At 44.0% G+C, this 20,591-nt stretch overlaps 1 protein-coding gene across 16 annotated transcripts in view; it reads left to right on the top strand.

Moving 5' to 3' along the window:
• Cpeb1 (cytoplasmic polyadenylation element binding protein 1) overlaps positions 1 to 18,800 on the top strand; it is a 110,976-nt gene extending 92,176 nt beyond the window's left edge. For 7 of the 16 annotated variants that reach the window (XM_017321964.2, XM_030242062.1, NM_007755.5 and 4 more), the window contains 9 exons: positions 4,017 to 4,240; positions 5,845 to 6,097; positions 8,408 to 8,521; positions 8,828 to 8,932; positions 9,815 to 9,951; positions 13,884 to 14,082; positions 15,387 to 15,481; positions 15,954 to 16,034; positions 17,387 to 18,800. In XM_017321964.2, coding sequence (XP_017177453.1) covers positions 4,017 to 4,240; positions 5,845 to 6,097; positions 8,408 to 8,521; positions 8,828 to 8,932; positions 9,815 to 9,951; positions 13,884 to 14,082; positions 15,387 to 15,481; positions 15,954 to 16,034; positions 17,387 to 17,485 — 1,307 coding nt within the window. In that variant the 3' untranslated portion in view covers positions 17,486 to 18,800. Of the gene's footprint in view, positions 1 to 2,499; positions 2,524 to 4,016; positions 4,241 to 5,844; positions 6,098 to 8,407; positions 8,522 to 8,827; positions 8,933 to 9,814; positions 9,952 to 13,883; positions 14,083 to 15,386; positions 15,482 to 15,953 lie in introns of those variants that run through there. The other 9 variants (XM_011250786.3, XM_011250787.3, XM_030242063.1 and 6 more) reach the window with 6 other exon arrangements.
• Positions 18,801 to 20,591: the final 1,791 nt, after the last annotated feature.

The raw sequence follows: 20,591 nt of genomic DNA, 5'->3' as shown, positions 1-20,591 counted from the left end.
GGAGATGAAAAGATCACTAGTTTGAGACCAGCCTAGTGTACATAGATAATTCCAAGCCAGCAGGTGATGAATGGTAAGACCCTGACTCAACAAACAAACAAACATTGATTGAAATGCCAAGTAGACAGGTTATAGCAAAGCTAAGAAGTCTCTGCTATAGACTTCAGATATTATCTGCTGACATTCTTAGCCTTTGGGCATAGTGGAAGCTTAGGGCTTATTTATACAGCTCCAAAAGAATTTTCTTAAGGGGTACATGTGGTGGGGGAAGGGGGAGAGGGAGGTGTGGGGAGTGAGAGAGGCAGAGATCTAAAGGGTTTCATTAGGGTAGTTTATAAGATATAGGCACCTTAGTTTTCCAGTTGTTTCATTGCTGAAGAAACTGTTACTCCTCTGTCAGCTGCACATAAACCCTCAGGGAGGACAGATCTGAAGCTTTTAAGTTGCTGTTTTGCCAGGTATGAAACCTGTTTGTTTTCTCAGCCTCATCTACCTCATAGTTATTCCTCCCCACCCCACCCCTTTCTACTTGCAAGTACTTCCCCATCTCAGAGTCTTTCAACACCTTGCTTTTTCATTTGTTTGGCTTTGGTTTTTGTTTTTCTAGACAGGGTTTCTCTGTGTAGCCCTGGCTGTCCTGGAACTCACTCTGTAAACCAGGCTGGCCTCAAACTCAGAAATCCGCCTGGCTTTGCCTCCTGAGTGCTGAATTAAAAGCATGTGCCACCACTGCCTGGCATTTATTTAAACCCTGAGTTCAGCTATCAACCATGGATCTCTCAAATGTCTGTTTGGTTAAACCTATCCAGTGTTTCGACTTAATATAATCTAAGTTAGCCACTTACAGTTCCATATCCTGGACCTCCTTGTCCTTAGGATTCATGTTCTTGCCTTCTCCATTCCTTAGAGCTGCCAGCTTATGGAACTAGCTGACTCTCTGTCCATCTGCTCCTGATCTCTTCTGTCTGCTTCTGTCTTTAACTTGTAGCACTTGACCTGTTCCTTAACTCCTTACTTGTTGTCAACATCGAATATTATTCCATGTCCCAGAAGGGAAAATGATCCTAGCCCGCTGTGGGTCTAGTATCCTTCGAGGTGCCTTAGTTCTGATGGAGAATATGCTGAAGTCCAGTTTTAAGTGTTCTGTTTCTCACTGGATGGTAGATACTGCAGGGCATCCTCAGGTTCTGTGCTCAGCTTCTCTGCCATCCTCAGTAGCTCCTCAGACCATCTTTTCGTGGCGTTTTAGTTATCCTCCATACAGAACCAAAATTTTCTTCTAATCATAGTTGGCTCTGTGCTGATTTGGTTTAGGTTTGTTTATTATATGTCATGTGTGTATTTTTCCTGCATGCAAGTATGCGCGTTACATGCATGCCTGGTATCCGCAGAGGTCAGAAGGCATCAGGTCTTCTGGATGGAGTTGCAGATAGTCGTGAGCCACCATATGGGTACTGGGAACTGAACCTGGGTCCCAACAATCTCAGAAACATGGATTGTGTCCATTATTTCAAACAGGAGTTTGATAAAACAAGGATCCTGGGAAGCTTATCAAGGAGTGTTTGTGCTGGGTGTTGAGACGTTTAGTTCCAGCATGCAGTTAAGTGCTAGTACTGGAAAACCACTTTGAAAGGCCTGGGTAAAAGACTATTTCTTTGAAAAGCAAAATAATAAACTAACTCCTTTGTGGATATGTTTGACTCCCTGAGCCCCATAGATAATATACATCCTAAAATAAAAAAGTAACCACAAACCGGTGCGATGTCTCAGTGGCAAAGGCATGTGCCACCCATTCTGGTTCAAACTCGATCCCCACAACCCATATAAAGGTGGAGGGAGAGACCAAAGAGAACTTCACAAAGTTGTTCTTGGACATCCTGGCATGGCGCACACACACACACACACACACACACACACACACAATAATGTTAACAATAACAGTTATAAAAGACTGATTGTGCCTGGCATTGGTTAAGATGTAAATGGACAGGACTCATCATGCTCATGGGAATGACAGTGTTTAATTTAATTTTTGCCACAGTAGACTAATAAATGGATAAATGCATCCACAATGTTGCCTGCATTTAGGAAATGAAGGCTAAACATACATACTGTGTCTTTATCTGGGAGGGGGTCATATGCCTGAGGATAATGGTATGGCCTGATGCTGTAGTAATAGCTACTTTGAATCTTGTGTGTAATGTTCTGTCATGGTCTATCATGAATGGCAGTTAGTCGGGTACCACAAGTGATGACTTGACTTTGTCTCCAGACTTGGAGAAGTTTATTCTTGTGCTTAGACATCTGGGAAGAAACCAGCTCTGGGTGGCTTGTCACTTACTTGCTAGTCAGAGCTGTAGTAGGAGACAGTTATACTCACTGTCGAATACTTGTGTTATTTGGGTTCATTTTGAGAGATGGATGGTGTGGTGCTTTGAATGAGATGCCCTCATAGGCCTGGATTTTTTTATACCCCAGGTTGGCTGCTTGGGGAGGATTAGGAGGCATGCCGTGCTGGAGGAGGTATGTTACTTGGGGGCAGACTTTGAGGTTCAGAGACTCAGTCCATTTAGCTCTCTACTTCTAGCTTGTGGTTTTAGCTCTTGACTGCTGACTGCTGCCTCTGCTCTGTCATCATGGGCTCACTAAGGCAAATGTCTTCTTTATTCTTCAGATGAATAAAATGTCAAAGCTTCTATCTTAAAATTAATTCGTCCATACTTCATAGTAAAGCCCTTTTATTCTTTGTCCTTGTAGATGAAAGATTCAGTTCTCTCAGGTCTGTCTGTCCGTCCTTCCTTCCTTCTTTCCTTCCTTCCTTCCTTCCTTTTTTTCTCGTTTTTTCCTTCCCTTCCCTTCCCCTCCCCTCCCCTCCCCTCCCCTCCCCTCCCCTCCCCCCTCCCCCCTCCCCTCCCCTCCCCCTCCCCTCCCCCTCTCCCTTTCTTTCTTCCTTTCTTCCTTCCTTCCTTCCTTCCTTCCTTCCTTCCTTCCTTCCTTCCTTTCTTTCTTTCTTTCTTTCTTTCTTTCTTTCTTTCTTTCTTTCTTTCTTTCTTTCTTTCTTTCTTTCTTTCTTTCGACAATATTCAAAGTTCTCCTGGAGCTCTTCCTGCCTTAGCCTCTCACGTGACTGGGGCTGCATGAATGCCTATCACATCTGGCTTTTTTTTTTTTTTTTGAAGTTAGGTATTTGTTTATTATGAGTTGGGCATTTTTGCTGAGCACTTTTTATCTGCTGTCTGATTATTGAACCTGGCTAGCAGTGTTATGAAATAGTTGGTATTTCACTCAAGAGGCCAGTGAGAAGAATTAGGAGGCTAAAAGACACATCCAGGTGAGCTTTTCAGAGTTACAGCCATCCGAAAGAGGTTTCATACCAGGGGTTTCATGCCAGGTTTGTTTCCTCAGGTAGTGAACTTAATGAGATCATTCTGCTCCCATCCCAAATATTTGAAATTTGGGGCTGCATAGAAAACTTGTGCATGCTAGAAGTTTTCAGAAGAGAACTTCTAGATGAGACATGCTTATGCTAGATTAGTCTATGGTACGTTACACATAATTCTGTGTTTTAACAAAATGTCACTAGAAAAGCGAGAATCTAGTAAACACACTGAGAGCCAGTGAAGGAATATGGTTTTGACTTCCCAGTTGTACTGCAGGTGTATCCAGACATTAATAGCAACTATAACCAAAGTTCCCAGTGGCAGAGCCTCAGATGGTAGCACTACTCCTTAATTAAGCCTGGTGGCTGAGAACAGTTTTGCTGTTGCTTTAGTAGGAAGAGTTCTGGTGGTCAGTCATCCTGTAACTTCTAACGAGGACTGAGTGACCAGCTTTCCAAACCATCAGTTACCTGTACATTATGTTCTGTGTCTCTGAAATGCTCTTAGAGGTTAAATCTGCCTTGGGTGATTATGGGAGGGAAAAAAGGGCCTGGTCTGGAAAGAAAAAGAGGTTATGAGCATTCCTTTTCTTTTCTTCTTCTTATTTATTTATTTGTTTTTTTTTTGTCACCCTAGTATTAAGCATGCTCCAAAATCCACTGGGAAATGTCTTAGGAAAAGCCCCCTTGAGCTTCCTGTCTCTGGATCCCCTTGGGTCTGACTTGGACAAGTTCCCAGCACCCTCAGTTAGAGGATCTCGCCTGGACACCCGGCCCATCCTGGACTCCCGTTCTAGCAGCCCCTCTGACTCAGACACGAGTGGCTTCAGCTCTGGATCAGACCATCTCTCAGATTTGATTGTATGTAATGTGCTCAGGAGTTGGGGGGTGTGGAGGTGGAGTTATCTGTATCCTAGGGGAAGATGCTACAGTATCTGTCTTAGAGATTGAAAGGGGTGCCTCAGAGTAGGATGCAGGCAAGAGAGGCCATCAGGCACCTTTGTGTGGCTGTTCACTCTTAGCAAACTCAGAGACACTTTGAATGTCCATGAGAAATGTATGTTAGAGTCCAGTATCTTTTACTTGTTATAGAACAGTAGATTTCAAAGTAAATATGAGCATCTTGTCAGTGTTCTGTTTCTTGAAGTACATGGATGTTTTCTTTTTAGTCTTTAAAAAATATTATTTATATACCTCTGTGTATAATGTCCCAAAGTTCATAAGTAGTGTTTTAATACCTGACATTAATAAGTCATAATTAACCATTAACACTGGGATTGTGGTGTAGATGTGACTCCAGCTCCTGTACTTTTGCACTGACCCATGACAACTCACAGTCTGAAACTATCACCAAATTTATATATCCTATTTTTACCTACAGTCAAGGTGACATGTGCAGGTTCCATGTTAATTAGAGTTAGGAAATGGGCTAGGGTGGGTGAGGAGGATGGTATAAATAACATATATAGGCTAGCATAGACAGTATAGCTGGAGGGTAAAAGTAATTACGTGCGTGTCTTGAAGGGAAAGAGGCAATGAGACAATTTCCTGAAATAAGATTCAGTTTAAGATAACACCTCAACTTTGCTTTTCAGTTACTAAATGCCGTGAGCTAAATGTTGAATTGAACAGGAGGGCTCATTTCTCCTCATCTTACCTTCGAGGTCACCCATTCATGACTTTCAGAACCCACCCTGTGGTCAGCTTCCACCATCCTGGACTTTGAACACTGGCATTAATTAGTGTCCCTGTTGCCCACACATTTACCTTGTCCAGACTAGTTTCTAAAATGACAGCTACAATCATGCCCTTTACTTCTCTGGACTTGAGGTTACACCCTGTGTGATAAGTTCACAAGGTACTTGCTCCATTTCATTACTTACATAGAACTCATCTTGGGAATTTACCTCATGCCTGACAAATACAGCTCTCTCAGATACACATCTAAGGATTAAGTTGGAAGGAGACAAAGCTAACACAGAAAAAGAAATGAAACAGCTTTTTTTATTTATAGAAAATATTCTATCAATAAATTTTAATACATAATTTTGACGCTCAGAATTTCAAGCTTTAACACAAATATAAAGTGTAACATGTCCAAATACATTTCTAATAGAACATAGGCGTGTCAGAGGGAAGAAGTTGTTAGCAATAGTAGTAATAAGTAACTGGGTCCTTAGGATGTAACTGGTCTCCTAAATAAAATGTGATGACTTTATCAAAATTGTTATGAAAATTCTCTGGCAAGAAAAAAATGTCTTTGTTGAGAGACAGAGTTTACTTTAATTATATTATCTATAACTAATCTTAAAAATGAATAGGAAGACAGACTGAAAGAGAATATATCAAAATATAAATGCAAATTATAAATGTTATATTAGATATTTTTTCATATTTCTGTTATGTGATCGTTACTTTAAACAAAACTGTCTTTTAAAACTTGTGTCTGTTTTTTCCTCCTCTAGTCAAGCCTTCGCATTTCCCCTCCTCTGCCCTTTCTTTCTATGACGGGAAATGGTCCCAGAGACCCTCTAAAGATGGGCGTTGGGTCCCGAATGGACCAAGAACAAGCTGCTCTTGCTGCAGTTGCTCCCTCTCCAACCAGTGCTCCAAAGAGATGGCCAGGAGCTTCTGTGTGGCCATCTTGGGACCTTCTTGGAGCTCCTAAAGACCCATTCAGCATAGAGAGAGAGGCTAGACTCCACCGGCAGGCTGCAGGTGAGTGCCATATAACTGTGGCTATGTGTGAAGCCTGAGACCTCTTTCTTTTTCTTTTTCCTCTTCTCTTCTCTTCTCTTCTCTTCTCTTCTCTTCTCTTCTCTTCTCTTCTCTTCTCTTCTCTTCTCTTCTCTTCTCTTCTCTTGTTTTGAGACAGGGTTTCTCTGTGTAGCCCTGGCTTTCTTGGAACTCACTCTGTAGACCAGGTTGGCCTCAAACTCAGAAATCCGCCTGCCTCTGCCTCCCAAGTGCTGGGATTAAAGGCGTGCGCCATCACTGCCCGGCTTACTGAGACCTCTTTGACCTTTTTCACACAGTGATGAACTCTTTTGGAAGAGGGTTTGATAGTCTGGTAAAGTCCAGGTCTAAAGAGCCATGTGTTCTGTAGAATAAAGGACAGCCTTGAGATTGAGTTGAAGGAAGCAGACAGCCTGGTGCACAGGCTGTGCTGCAGCAGAAGATGGCTGGCCCCACCTCTTACTGTGGGCTTCTGTGGAAAAGGCTTGTTTTTGATTGTTGCATAAGAAAGACAAAACCTTGAAAATAATGTCTACAGTTTTGTCTGCTGTTCCTTATTTTTAATTGAAAGTCATTGCACTCAAAGTTCATTTTCTGACTTTTTGCCCTGAGATATTTTGATTGGTACATTCAGGGTAGGTAGTCTAGTTGTTAACTTCTAAGGTGTAGGATATCTCTGATCTGCTATGATCTCTTTGAAGTCCTTTAGTTTCTGTCATTTAAATAGTCTTAAGTGACTGGAGAGATGGCTCAGTGGTTAAGAGCACTGGTTGCTCTTCCAGAGGACCTGGGTATTCAGTTCCTACCACACTTATGGCATGTTATGATTATCTGTAGCTCCAGTTCCTGGGGATCCAAACCCTCTCTAGCCTTTGAGGCATCAGGCATGCACACAGTGCACAAACGTATGTGCAGGCAAGACACCTATATACATAAAAATAAATCTTAAATTGTTTTAATAGTCTTTTTCCTTTCTGAATTTTGAGAATTCTACATAGCCCAGACTGTCCTGGACTGCCCTGTAGACCAGGCTGGCCTTGAACTTAGAGATCCACCTGCCTCTGCCTCCTGAGTGTTGGGATTAGAGTTATGTACCACACCCAGGTACATAATCTTAAGTATATGTTAAATCTGTTTGGTTTTTTTTTTTTTTTATATTACACCTGAGCTTGGAAGTAAATGAGTTACTTATTAACTACTAATGTCTTCATTGCTTTCCAACCAAGTCACTGTTCTGTGGCCTAGTACCTGACTGAGTGAATATTATTTCTCTGTTGCATGTGTTTGTATAGAACTCATCCCTATCCCAGTCTCCCCTAATAGTGTGAATACCCTGTTCACCTAGTGATTCTGACAGCCCACGTTTGTGTTTATTGTGTGGTCACTGTATGGAATGCTTTCTGGAGGCTACTTGTTTTATGTGAGATATTGCTAGCAATGCCCAGTTTCTTGTCACAGCAACACATTAGCCCTATGCATGTTAGGGAATAATGTTTCATCTCCTTGAATGTCTTCCTCAGTGCTGAAGGAAGGGTAATGTGTCGAGAAGTCCTCACCCAGGTCACCTTGCAATGTGAAAGGCTGGAGCTGACCTCCGAGAACAGACCTCTGGAAATTATCAGGACAAGCCAATCTGAAGAGAGTTCCAAGCAGAAAGGGCCTCTTGACATATTTGGGTTTAACCTAAGTAGGAAGCAGAGGGTTTGTGTGGGCAGCAAGGAATCCAGTGCCTCCTCACGAGCTTGTGAGTTGGGTTGTGGGGCATGGGGCTGTGCTTACTATTGAGTTGTGTCTACTGACAGCATCTTGACTTCTGCAGTTGACGATTCAGAGGCAAGATGAGGAAACAGAGGAGCATCCCTTTAGCTGAGGGAGGAAGTCTACGAGGGTCAGAAACTTGTAGGGCATTGCATATGTAGTTGTTCCGTCTACTCCTAAATATTTATAAATCTAACTACTATAAACATTAGCAAGATAAAACTGCTTTGTTAAAAAAATGCTTTGTTGATAGCTAATAAGTTATTTAGTCAAAATAGCTGTAGTTGTGATTTTTTTTTTACCCTATACGTCTGATATTCCTTTTGATTTTATTGGAGGCAAAGCTGATGAAGTAGGGTTATTAAATATTTGAGGAGACATAAAGTGTTCTGTCTTTCAGAATAATCATGGATATTCTTCTCCTGGGAAGCCCATCTGTGAATGTTCTATTTCCCCAACAAGTCCATTTCAGAGGAGGGTAGTGACTTTGTTGATTGTCTGAACCCTTGGGTTTTGCTTTGTTTTCTCCTACAGCTGTGAATGAAGCTACGTGTACCTGGAGTGGCCAGCTTCCTCCCCGGAACTATAAGAACCCCATCTACTCATGCAAGGTGTTCCTAGGAGGCGTTCCTTGGGATATTACAGAAGGTGAGCTGCCTCTGAAATCTCTTATGAGTTGAAGGTGGAGCATATCTTTCAAGAGTGTAAACCCTAGCGTCCAGTTTAGAGCCTGAACCTCTGCCTCAGCCCAGGGTGTTACAGAGCAGCTGAGAGAGCGTGAGTGTGCATTTCATAAGCCTCTGTAGAGCGCTGTGTGTGCTTACGTAGGAGAGCAGCAGTCAGTTCTGAGTTGTTTTTCAGGAGCAGTGAGCCTTGGGAGGAGTACTGTGATTCTGTTTGTCTTTCCTGAGTAGACTGTGTATTGGTTTCTGTTGTTCTTCCCCACCTGTGCAGCTGGATTGGTTAACACCTTCCGTGTTTTTGGCTCTCTGAGTGTGGAGTGGCCTGGTAAGGATGGCAAGCACCCCCGGTGTCCTCCCAAAGGTAATATGCCTAAAGGTAATAAAGACGTGGTAGGAAACTTTTTTTCCTCTCCCTCACATGTACTGCACCATGTGTTGCTGGGCTGTCACAGACGCATGCTGGTAAAGTAGGCACTCCAGGGTAAAGTCAACACACCCTCTTCTGTTTTGCACACCCCTTTGTCCATCTGTCCAAATCTGCAGTGATGTGGGGAGATACCATCTGACCCCTTCCTGAGCACCTCCCTCTGAACCTAAACCCCACCGGTGCCTTCCCTCTTGAATAAGGTGTTCACTTCAGAAGTGTTCTTTTGCCTGCCTCTGCTGCCCCAGGGGTTGTTGTGTGACCCAGTTCTGAGATTCCCTTTGCAGTTGGCAGGAATGTGGACCAAGTATCTGATTCCTCACTGGTCTAAAATGAGATCCTGCCCTGTAGAAAGAAGCAGGTGCTATTTTCACTCTGCCCCATCTTCACTGAACTTGAACCAGTGGCTTAGTTAGGCTTTTAAAGCAGTACCTGCATCCCCTGGCAAACTGACCATAAACCTGCTATTTTTCCTGACTCTGTTGACCTGGGCATACTCTGTGTTCTGGGGTAGACAGCTATATGGTCATAGGTGGGGTCTTCTGTCCCAGCTTAACAGTACCTTCCCTTAATGAAATTTGATATAAATCTCTCTCCCTTAGCATAGCATAAGGCACAGTAAAGGGTCTGACAAGCCTTTTGGGTAAGGGATTGGATTCAGTGGTGGAGACTGTGGGGTCCCCAGCACCCACCCTCCAAAGCAGTGCCTTGCACTTGATGTTTCTCCCCATGGAAGAAACTCCCTGCTCAAAGCTTTGGCTCCTCAGCCACACACGAGGATGTTAAGTTGCCCCTGAGGGATAGTAAGGCTTCTTTTCCTTTCATTGAGTATAGGGTATGTGTATTTGGTGTTTGAACTAGAGAAGTCCGTCCGGGCCTTGCTTCAGGCTTGTTCTCATGACCCGCTGAGCCCAGATGGCCTGAGTGAATATTATTTCAAGATGTCCAGCCGAAGGATGCGCTGCAAAGAGGTGAGTTAGCTTGGTAATCCTATATTAGTTACTTTCCGTTGCTGTGTTGGTTACTTTTTATTGCTGTGATAAAACACCATGACCAAGGTAACCTATAAAAGAGAACATTTAATTTAGTTTATGGTTTCAGAAGGCTAGAGCTCAGGAAGTGGAGTGAGGGCACTGGCAGCATCTCAGCCTCAAGCCAGAGCAGAGAGAGAGCACCTGGGGAATAGAGGAACATAGCCTCAAAGCCTGCCCCAGGCAGGCTTTCAACAAGGCCACAGCTCCTAATTGTTCCCAAGTAGTTCCACCGACAGAGGACTAAGCATTCAGACATTCTCATTGAAGCCAACACAGTCACTGTGATAAAATACCATGACTTAAGACAACTTACAAAAGAATTTTATTTGGGCTTATGAGTCCAGAAGGATAAGAGTTAATAATTGATGTGTTTATAAAAGGATAAAGAGATAAAGAATATGTTCTATGGGTGTGTGATGAGGTGTGGGGGAAGGGGATGTCTCAGAGGGGCCCATGTTAAGGCATCCCATCCCCCTGAGGGACCAACCACACGCTGGTAGAGTGTAGACTAGAGTTTATTCAGGGCATGGGGAGAGGAGTTAAGAGGGTAGTAGAGGCAGAGAAAGGGAGAGAGAGACAGAGACACAGAGACACAGACAGACAGACAGACAGACAGAGAGAGGCACACAGAGAGAGACAGAGAGAGAGACAGAGAAGTAAAGTCCAGCCATGGCCATTAGCATATGGAGAGAGGGGGAAGGGAAGGGAATGGGGAAGGGGAGAGCAAGAGAGAGCAAGAGTAAGGGATTAAGAGAGCAAGGAGGGGGGCAAGCAGCCCCTTTTATTATAGTGGGCGAGGCCTACCAGGCTGTTGCCAGGTAGCTGTGGGGAGGAACATACCTGGTTATTGCCAGGAAAGTGTGGGGTGAAGTTTAGATAGAATGCTAACAATAATGGTAGGAACAAAATGCTAAGAGCTTACATCTTTTACCATAAGCACAAAGCAGAGAGAGCAAGTTGTTGGAAGTGAAAGGAGGATTTTCATTTCAAAGCCTTCTCAGAGTGACTCAGTTCTCCAGCAAGGCTATACCTCCAAAATTCTCAAACTGCACCATCTACTGGGGATACCTTTCAAACACCCAAGACTTTGGGAGACATTTCTCATTCAAACCACCACATTATTCTTCCTTTCTTGATATTTGGCATATCATGGCACTAGATTTTCTTGGCACCAGTTCTTGCTGAGGCAAGAAATCTGGTTTTTTTTTGTTTGTTTGTTTTGTTGTGTTTTGATTTTTTGTTCCACAGTAAGTACATCCACTATTTTCTAGATTGCATTAAAAAAAAATGCAGCTATTGAGACTTAGTGAGATAAAAGGGAGGTGTGTGCACACACAGTCCTGGAGCCAGTGGGGAGTTGAGCCTTCCCAGCCCTTTCTGTTCTTTTCTGATCTACACTTAAACCCCAAATCTCATCTTAGAGATGAAATTGAAAGCAGCAGCTTTCTCTGCTTGTACTAAACTGATAAAACCCTACAGATATTTCCCCCTAGTTCTCAGACTGTGCTTTCTGACCCTATAGTGTATGATGGTGCATAAACTCCTTAGCACCCACCCTGCCGTGGCTGCTTCGCTCTCTCCTGGGCCTTGCTTAGTTTCAGAGCTCTGTCAGTATGATACCTCTCTAAACGTTCTTGACAGAAGCTGGTGTGTCCTGGATAGCACATTGATTTCACATTGGGGGACCTCACTGCAGATTTTTAGGCTTACTGAATCATTTGTGTGGGGAGTTTAGGAATCTCTTTTAATCAGGCTTCTCAACTGGATAGTTTGAGAACCGTTGCTTTGAGTTTAGAAATTGGTACAGTATTCTTATTAGGATGATTCCAAAGAACATCATTTTTGTGACATAAAACTATTTTGAAATTTTATTGCTCCTCTATAAGACAGGAAGCCAAAAATATCTGTAATTAAAACGATCAGTGCTTTCCAGGGGAGGGAAACAGACTAAGCAAAGCACAAAGTATTTTTGGGGGGCTGTGAGATGACATTCAGCTACCATTGCAGTGTTACAAAATCATCACTCATTCCTCTAACCCAGTAATGTGCAGCAGACGTGAAGAAAACCCAGTGCAGACTCTGGTTTGAGGAGATGGGGATTATCAGCATGGGGTCATCAGCCAGAACACACAGAGTTTTTAGCAGAATGTTGCTAGTTGAGGGGGCTTGTGTGTTTGGGGGGGTGCACTATGCGGAGACTGTTGGTTTTTGTGCATTTTTACTGTGAACTAAAATCAACTCTAAGAAACTGAAGTCCATTTTTTAAAAAATTTGTATCTTAAAGGGGGAAATGCCGATGAGGACAGCCACACCACTTTTAAATAGTTTATTGACTAGTCTGTTCTGTGCTTTATAGACGCTTCCCCCCGCCCCCTCCCCCCCACCATGTTTCTCTTGTTCAAGCAACTCATGTAGCTAAGATTACATCATCTACTCTTTCCTCCCTTGTCCCCTGCTTTCACACTTGAGACTGGCATAGCTACAGGACAGCCAGCCTGCTCATGCCTTGGTCATACCTTCCCACCTCCCAGCCCTCCTTATCGCCTCAGAAACTGAGTGTCTCTCTGATGCCCCAGCTCCCCCAGTCCTCTCACTTCACTGACAGCATGTCCAAACTGTGTTCTCCATCATCAATACGACATTTGACTTCCTCTTGTCATCTTTTCTCTCTCAGACAATTTTTTCATTTTGTGGTTCTACTGTTTTTAGACCCAGATTCTCCAGTCTAACTAACCTGTCCTCCCTAGGCCCTATATTCTGTGGTATGTGATCCTGTAACTGCAGACATTCTGTGATATATCCTGTAACTGCAGATCGACTGCCCCATGTGCAGAGCAGTCTTTCTCTCTCATCGAGTCTGTGCAGCTGCTGCCTCCCCGAGCACTTTCTTTACTGGGTTCTTCAGACTCCAGGCCTTGCCTGGCTCTTCCTCGATTCCCACTCAGGAAGTCTGACCTCTGCACATGTCTATTGAAGGATATCTTTCCTTGTAACCTGTGACCATTGCCACCAACCTTGTTCAGATCTGCTTTTAAATTGTTTTTGCTTCTTGGTGTTTACCTCAGTTCTCTTCCTGCTTCAAAACATTTAAAGAAAATTTAGGTAATTTTACATAAATAGTTTCTGCCATCTGTAAACCTAGATCATCGTTAAGCCCTCTGCCTGCTGTACTGGGCTTGATTCTGGGGTCAGAGACTCAGAAGAAAGAAGATATCAGCACTTACCCTGTGTTAGTGAAACTTTTAATACTTTAGATCTTTGTGCGTGGCCACAGAGGTGGGGGTGATGGGGAGGTAGGGGAGACAGAGACATAAACAGGGCGGGGGAGACAGATACAGAGACAGTCAGACAGAGATAGAGGGAGGGAGGGAGAGAGAGACAGAGACACACAGAAAGGGTGGGGGAAGATATTCTCATTGTTGCTGGAACAAAGCCCTCTAAGTATCCTGGTTGAGACGAGTAACTATCTCAGTGACACCATAAGCATCCATCTTTCTGTCCTCCGTGCTTCTAACTGTTAAGTGTTCTGTGAGTTCTCTTGTCACAAGGACTCTTGTTTCCTTTTTGTGAGAACTTGTGCTCTGTTAGTTCCTGTGGCCCTTGGTTGAAGTTATAGGATCCTGGGCCTGTCAGTTGGCCCTTCTTGATTACTCTGCAGAATGAGCAAGTGCAGTTGTATTTGCTTTGATCATTATGAACAAAGGCAATTCAACTTACGTTAAAGCCTGTGTGCCTCAGATGGGTGACTGCCCTTCCAGCCTTGTGCAGTCACAGCAGCTGCAGCTGCAGTGTCCAAAGCATGTACCCCACTGCACAGGAAGCTCGGTCTCTCTGAAGATGCCAGCTGATAAACCTTTGGGGGTTTTCAGGTACAGGTAATCCCTTGGGTCTTGGCTGACAGCAACTTTGTCTGGAGCCCATCTCAGAGGCTGGATCCCAGCAGGACGGTGTTTGTTGGTGCCTTGCACGGGATGCTCAATGCTGAGGCTCTGGCTGCCATCTTGAATGACCTATTTGGTGGAGTGGTGTATGCTGGGATTGACACAGATAAGCACAAGTACCCCATTGGTGAGTGTCCTACTTCTTTGTGGGAAGGCTTGGTGCCCCTGGGAGTAGATTAAGATGGTAATACTTACCCTTGGGAGTGTAGAGACCTGACCCAGGTCTGCAGATCATCATTTCCTCCAGAAGCTAACGGTGCTGGCCTGTCTGCATCTTGCTTCTGCTGCTATTTCATACATTGGGGAAAAGGTTAATTGTAGGACTGTGATAGTACTGGTGAAAAGGAGGAAAGAGGTTTGTTGGAAATTCAAAGTACACAACCAAGTACTAGTTTTGGACAAACTGTGCATTTAAAGACTACATTTTACTGAGAACGTTCCTTTAATAAGGTTCTTCCCAGGCAAAGTTCACATGCCTGTAGTCCCAGTACTTGGGAAATAGAGGCAGGTGGATCTCTGAGTTCAAAGGCATCCAGGACTACATATTGAGACCTTGTCAGGAAAGAAGGGAAGTGGGAAGAAGGAAAAGGAAGGGAAATTTGTTTTCATTTTTACATCTTTGATGTTGTCTAGAGTTAGAGACAGGTCAGTTGCTTTCTGGATAATTTCTAAAAAAATTGCATATCCATTGAGCTGTTCTATCTTAATGTCCATGTCTTGACCGAGTTTTGATCGGCCTTTCTGAGAAAGGAGGTTAGTTCCGAGTGCAGTGAGTCTCTGTGATTGTACTTAGAAGTAGAGCTGGACTCTGATCAAGGCATTTAGTTAAGCACCTTCCCAGATGCCTGGTCTACCCACCCACAGTGAATATGGCCAGGGAGGAGCACTGTGTGCTTGTCAGTGCTAAGCTGCAGATGGAGACTAGGACTTGAGAGGCTGTAGAGCAGGGGCAGCACTTGGCAGGACAGGGATTCTCCTAGCTCTCCTGCTCCTTTCTAGTTCTCTACGGTACCTCTGGGAACGGCAAGGCTTGAGTGCTGTTCCTGCCCTTTGGAAACAGTTTAGTTTGCTGTGGTTTCTGCCTGAGCCCGTAGACCTCCTCTGCATCTACCTGCACTGGAGGGAGCCCCTTCCCTTCCTCTTTACCCAATGGTTTATATCAACGTGATTAGGACCTATTCTGTCCAGTGTTGTTAAAGTACTTGAAATGCAGCTTCTCCCATGTGTTAAAGTAACTTGAACACTTAGGTAAAATATATTACTAAAATTCCACTGCTTTTGATTCTGCTGTGACAACCACTAAATTAGAAATTATATAAAATATTTACCTTTATGTTAGATAGCACTGGTATAGAAACAAGGTTTCTTGAATGTTGAAGAGAATTTAAAAGAATTTGAGCAGAAGGTATAAGCTTGTGCCCATTTTCCTAGGGTCTGGTCGTGTGACTTTCAATAACCAACGTAGTTATCTGAAAGCAGTCACCGCTGCTTTTGTGGAGATCAAAACCACCAAGTTTACCAAGAAGGTGAGTGTGCGGTTAGTGTGCTTATTTTGAGACTTGGATCAGTTATAAAACAGTGTAGCTCCAAGATTGGAGAAGTGAGCCCAGCAGCAGAGTTAACCTGCGTTCCTCTCTAGACTCGGGGCTGTGTGCATATGAGTGTGGTTAGGGAGAAGGGTCCTCATTTTGATATTTGTCTGAAATTGTTAAGTAGCAATTTTATGAACTCTCTTACCTAAATCCTCTGAACACTTAACTGCTGCTAATTGATACCAGACTAGGGTTCATTTTGCCTGAAAGAACAGCCAGTAAGGTGTGTGGTTGTCCAAATGCTAAAAGTATGGTATGAGTCTATCATTTAGGGTCTATATTCAGCCCTTGCCTACAGTTCTGCCTCCTTAAGAACAAACATCCTACATTCCTATATACTCAATAATGTGTAACTACAGTTCCTCTGACCCATGGAGCCATTTTATCTTCTATTGCTGTTCCTCAGGTTCAGATTGACCCCTATCTAGAAGATTCTCTGTGTCTTATCTGCAGCTCACAACCTGGTCCTTTCTTCTGCCGAGATCAGGTGAGTCCTCTGGGCATTGTAGATGCCTATGAAGTCCATACCACAATTTAAAAATGTATTAAGGCACATTTATGACAGGAGAAGTAGAGTTCTGAAGTAACTTCTTTCTGAGAGCATGGAGACGTGTAGTCGAGACCACTCTACATAGATTGATCCACAACTCTAGGCATAGGAAAGATGCTTATTGGATTTTTGGCCCTTCCCTTCCTGGACTGCTACTGTTGTACAGGTATGACATCTAATGGTGGGTACTTTTGGTTTTTTGGTTTTGTTGCTGTTGTTGTTATAAATGGTCTTACTGTTTAGTCCTGGCTGTTAACTTATGTAACCAGGCTTTGATCTCACAGCAAGCCTCTTACTCACTGCTCCTACCAGAGCATGAGAATCGCTGGCATGTGTTACCATAACACCACACACAGATACACTCTCTCTCTCTCTCTCTCTCTCTCTCTAACTGACATGTGATATGTGTGTATGTATGTGTGTATGTATGTATACATACATACACACACACATAAATGCATATGTGTATGTGAGTGTATATCAACACCTAGTCCCATTTAGGCTACTTGTACACTGTAGTGGTCCATCTACCAGGGAGTCACCTTAAAGAAAACCTGCTTTCCTTCTTCTAGAAGCCATCAGCTGTTGGTAGCTCTCAGCTAGGAGTAGTTGCTTGTGAGCCTTTTCCTGCTCATTCTGGAATATTCACTGGGTTTATCTTGTGCAGGCACAACCATTGAAACACATTTTCAACCTTATATGAGATGTTTGGGAGCCTTCCAGACTCCAGCAATCCATCCATGCTTAGTTTGACTTACAGTGATGCTGGTATTTGTATGGAGCCTATAAATAAAGTCAAACAGAAGCTCCCACGTGAGCTTACAATAAGTTTGGATAGTAAGATAAAGCGTGAAAACAATATCTTTCTAAACCAGCTTCTATGGATTAGTAACTTTCACAGTGACTCCTCAATGTCATATTCTTGTTAGGAGGTTATGACTTGCTTGGGGTTGGTTACCCAGCTAGCAAAACCAGTCACTTCTCACTGAGAAAAGGAAGGCATTTCTCTTAATACTTGAATCTGTAACCAGTTCTTTAGCATTCTCTCATGTTGGCAGTCTTGAGACGGAATGAATGGCTGTGTAGAAGAGAAGGGAAGAAAATTGGGAAGCTACAAGGTCTCACATGTCATACCAGAAGCCTAAACTGTTTGCAGAAGCTCTGTTGGGATGAGAAAGCTAGCAGGAAGTCTCTCTTCTAGCCCCCACAGAAGCCAGGGGTTTAATTTCCTCTTAAAGCGGAACCTTTATATCTAGAGTTAACACAGCTCTTTCTGTCCCCTAACCTAGGTCTGCTTCAAGTACTTTTGCAGAAGCTGCTGGCACTGGCGACACAGCATGGAAGGCCTACGCCACCATAGCCCCCTAATGAGGAACCAGAAGAACTGAGATTCCAGCTAGAGGAGCTGGCCTTGCCCAGTGTCCTGTGGTGCCAAAGGCTGTCAAGTCAGGCAGCAACTCGCTGCACAGGCGCCATGGGAGCTAGCTTTGCGCAGACAAGGGAGAATCGTAGTCACCTTTGTACTTGCTAACTCTGTCTTTGTTTCTGCACTAATTAATGCACAATGAGTTTTGTCAGGTCTTGTTTTCAGTGGGGTGTGCCAGAGCAAGGACCCTCGGCTCACCCTCAAGCAATTGTAGTTTTCCCAGATTCTAGTTCCTCATTTTGCAAATGAAAATAACAACAACAACCACTGTGTCCAGAAGGTCTGACACAGATGCCTACACTTGGGTTTATTTATTAAAGCGCTTTTTACATTCCTTGCAATACTGATGGTGGTGATGCGCAGGTCTCATTGGTTCGTTCATTCTGCAGTTGCCATACAGTGCCTTTCCATTGATTTAACCCCCACCTGAACGGCATCAATTGAGTGTTCAGCTGGTGTTTTTTACTGTAACAAACAAAGGAGACTTTGCTCTTCATTTAAACCAAATCATATTTCATAGTTTACGCTCGAGGGTTTTTACTGGTTCCTTTTTACACTCCTTAAAACAGTTTTTAAGTCGTTTGGAACAATATATTTTTTTTTCTTTCTTGGCAGCTTTTAACATTATAGCAAATTTGTGTCTGGGGGACTGCTGGTCACAGTTGCAAATCAAAGCATTTGTAACCAAGAGAAAAATTATTTTATTTAAAACTGGACCGGAGGAAAAGTCTGAGCAGCTGCTGTATATAGTTTTAAATGGTTTGTGGCACCTTATGTTGCACTTATGTTGGGGGAGGGTTGATAGAAGTTTTTAATCACAGTCACAGGACTTTTTCTTTTGTAACTGAGCTTAAAAATTAAAAAAAAAAAAAAAAGGGCTGCTTTTTGGTGGGGGCAGGTGAAGGCTCACAGGAGCCCTTTCTCTTAGAGGGGCAAATACCCTTCCTTACAACTTTTATTTGACGAATGTATGAATCAACAGTTACAGTTGACAAAGACGCTACTGGAATTGAAAACTTGACTTTTCTTTTTAATTTAACGATTACTTGCCTCTCTTAGGGAAGCTGTGTGCCAAAGAGCCAGTGTCATAACCCCTCCCTCCTGCTGAGCTGATGTTGCATTGTTGCATATCCCAGCTACTCTGTGGGTTTTGTGAAGCTGTGTGTGAAGTCTCTACCTCATTGTTGTATATGCAGGCAAGACTGCACTCTCCTACAGATGTGTGGAGTAAGCTGTGGTGTAATTTTTTTGGCACATAATAAACACGTTGCAGCAGAGTTGTAGTTTTGTCTCTGTATCTGGGTGTGTGTGTGGTGGGGTGTGGTAGCAAGCAGGGAAGATTCCAGAGACCAGTCCTCTTTTCATGGATTTTCACTAATGGGATACCAGCCCAGAGGGATGGGAGGTACATGCGGAGACCTGCTCCTATATGGGACTTGTTACATCCTGGTCAGCCACTCTGGAGTGTCTAGTACCTGGGTGATTACAATCAGAATAGGAGGCCTGCCTGTACATTTTACTTCTTGGCCCCTCAAGGCCTCCTCCACATGGAGCCCTAGGAATGCTAGAGGCACAACTCCCAAGATGTCAGGAGCCATTTGCTGGCTGCTTTCCTGTGAGCCCTGACGTGTTCCTCCTTCCTCTTGGACACACTTGTGCTGATGTAATTCCTTTCTGAGTGGTTACTATTTTGCTTTTTTGATTCAGGGTCTTTCTTTGTGGCCTTGTCCTGGAACTCCTTATGTAAGCCAGCCTGGCCTCAAGCTCAGGAATTCTGCCTACCATTCATCCCACGTGCTGGGATTAAGGTATGCACCAGGACACGCTGCAGTGCTTTGTTTCTTCACAGCCCTTACACTAGCTTTTCTAACAGGCTCCATGGCTTCATGACAGGTCTGATGATTTTTCAAGTGGAGACGGCAGCATGCTGAACTGGTCCTTTGGGAAACTCTAGTCTGAGGGAGAGGGACTCCTAGGTACTTAAATCCTTGTAAGGTGCAAAAACTCACTACTCCTCAGAATCCAAGAGTTCTCTTCCTGCAAGACTGTAAGGTCTAGTCTTGCATCTGGAGCCTGGCCTCCACTTCATTGGGAATTCACTGGTAATGTACGATGCAACCCCCAGGGATTACAGACCCTTTGGTCTCTTCAGTATTCTTCCGGGTCCATGGTCAAGGACATCTTTTTTCCTCCCGCCATGAGCTACTTTTAGAGTAAGGACTTTCAGCTCTTCACCTAACCAGAGTGACGTAGATGAGTTGAAGGATGAAGCACAGCCTTGGCCCCTTGATACATGCCCTGTGGCCAGCACGGTCTCCTTAGGTTTGAGCGCAGGACCCTGTCCCAGGAAAGAGCTGGAGGAAAGGCCCTCTCTGGACAGATGAAGCCACTGGGTCGTAGCGTAAGAGCCTGCTTTGGGCTTGGTTATGGCAGAACAACCGGAAGAAGCTGAAGGTTGGAGATAGTGTCCCTACTAATCGGGAACAGTCTAGTTAACTGAGATCCTAATTTGTTGGTAAAAGTGTTTGAGACCTCTCTGTGAGCCAGCCACTGATTTAAGCACTCGAGGTTAGCCCTTCCTGTTTAGCTCAAACCTAGCTGAGAAAAGTAATTGTGCTCAGACATTTAAGAGCAGCTCGAATGGAATACTGTGCTGGGATGAGAAGAAAAGCCACTCTAGGTGATGTTTGCTGTGACACCAGGAAATGAGAGGAACCTCACCAATTAGGCTAGACCCTACTAATCTCTGACTAGAGGCGCGGGTAGGGTGGAAATCGGGGATGACCCTGTTTACTACTATGCCTTTCATAGCTCGGGCCTCCTTTAGGCTCCATCTCAGGACCTCAAAGTAACTCCTAGATTAAAACACACCGGACGCCCAAGAGAAGCACGGAACTATTTGGAGTGGAAACCAAGACGGCCGAGCTGCCGGCGTGCGCACGCGCAGACTTTCGCCCCGCCCACAGCCAGGCAGCCTCACTCCACTCCGCTAGGGGCCGCTGTGGGACTCTCGCGAGCCAGGCGGAAGCGGCTTTCTGGCCGCGCTTTATAGGCCTCTCTTGTGTTTC

The sequence above is a fragment of the Mus musculus genome, chromosome 7 (genome assembly GCF_000001635.26).
Source record: "Mus musculus strain C57BL/6J chromosome 7, GRCm38.p6 C57BL/6J".
Lineage (NCBI taxonomy): Eukaryota > Metazoa > Chordata > Mammalia > Rodentia > Muridae > Mus > Mus musculus.
This window is presented reverse-complemented; position numbering and strand designations above follow the sequence as displayed.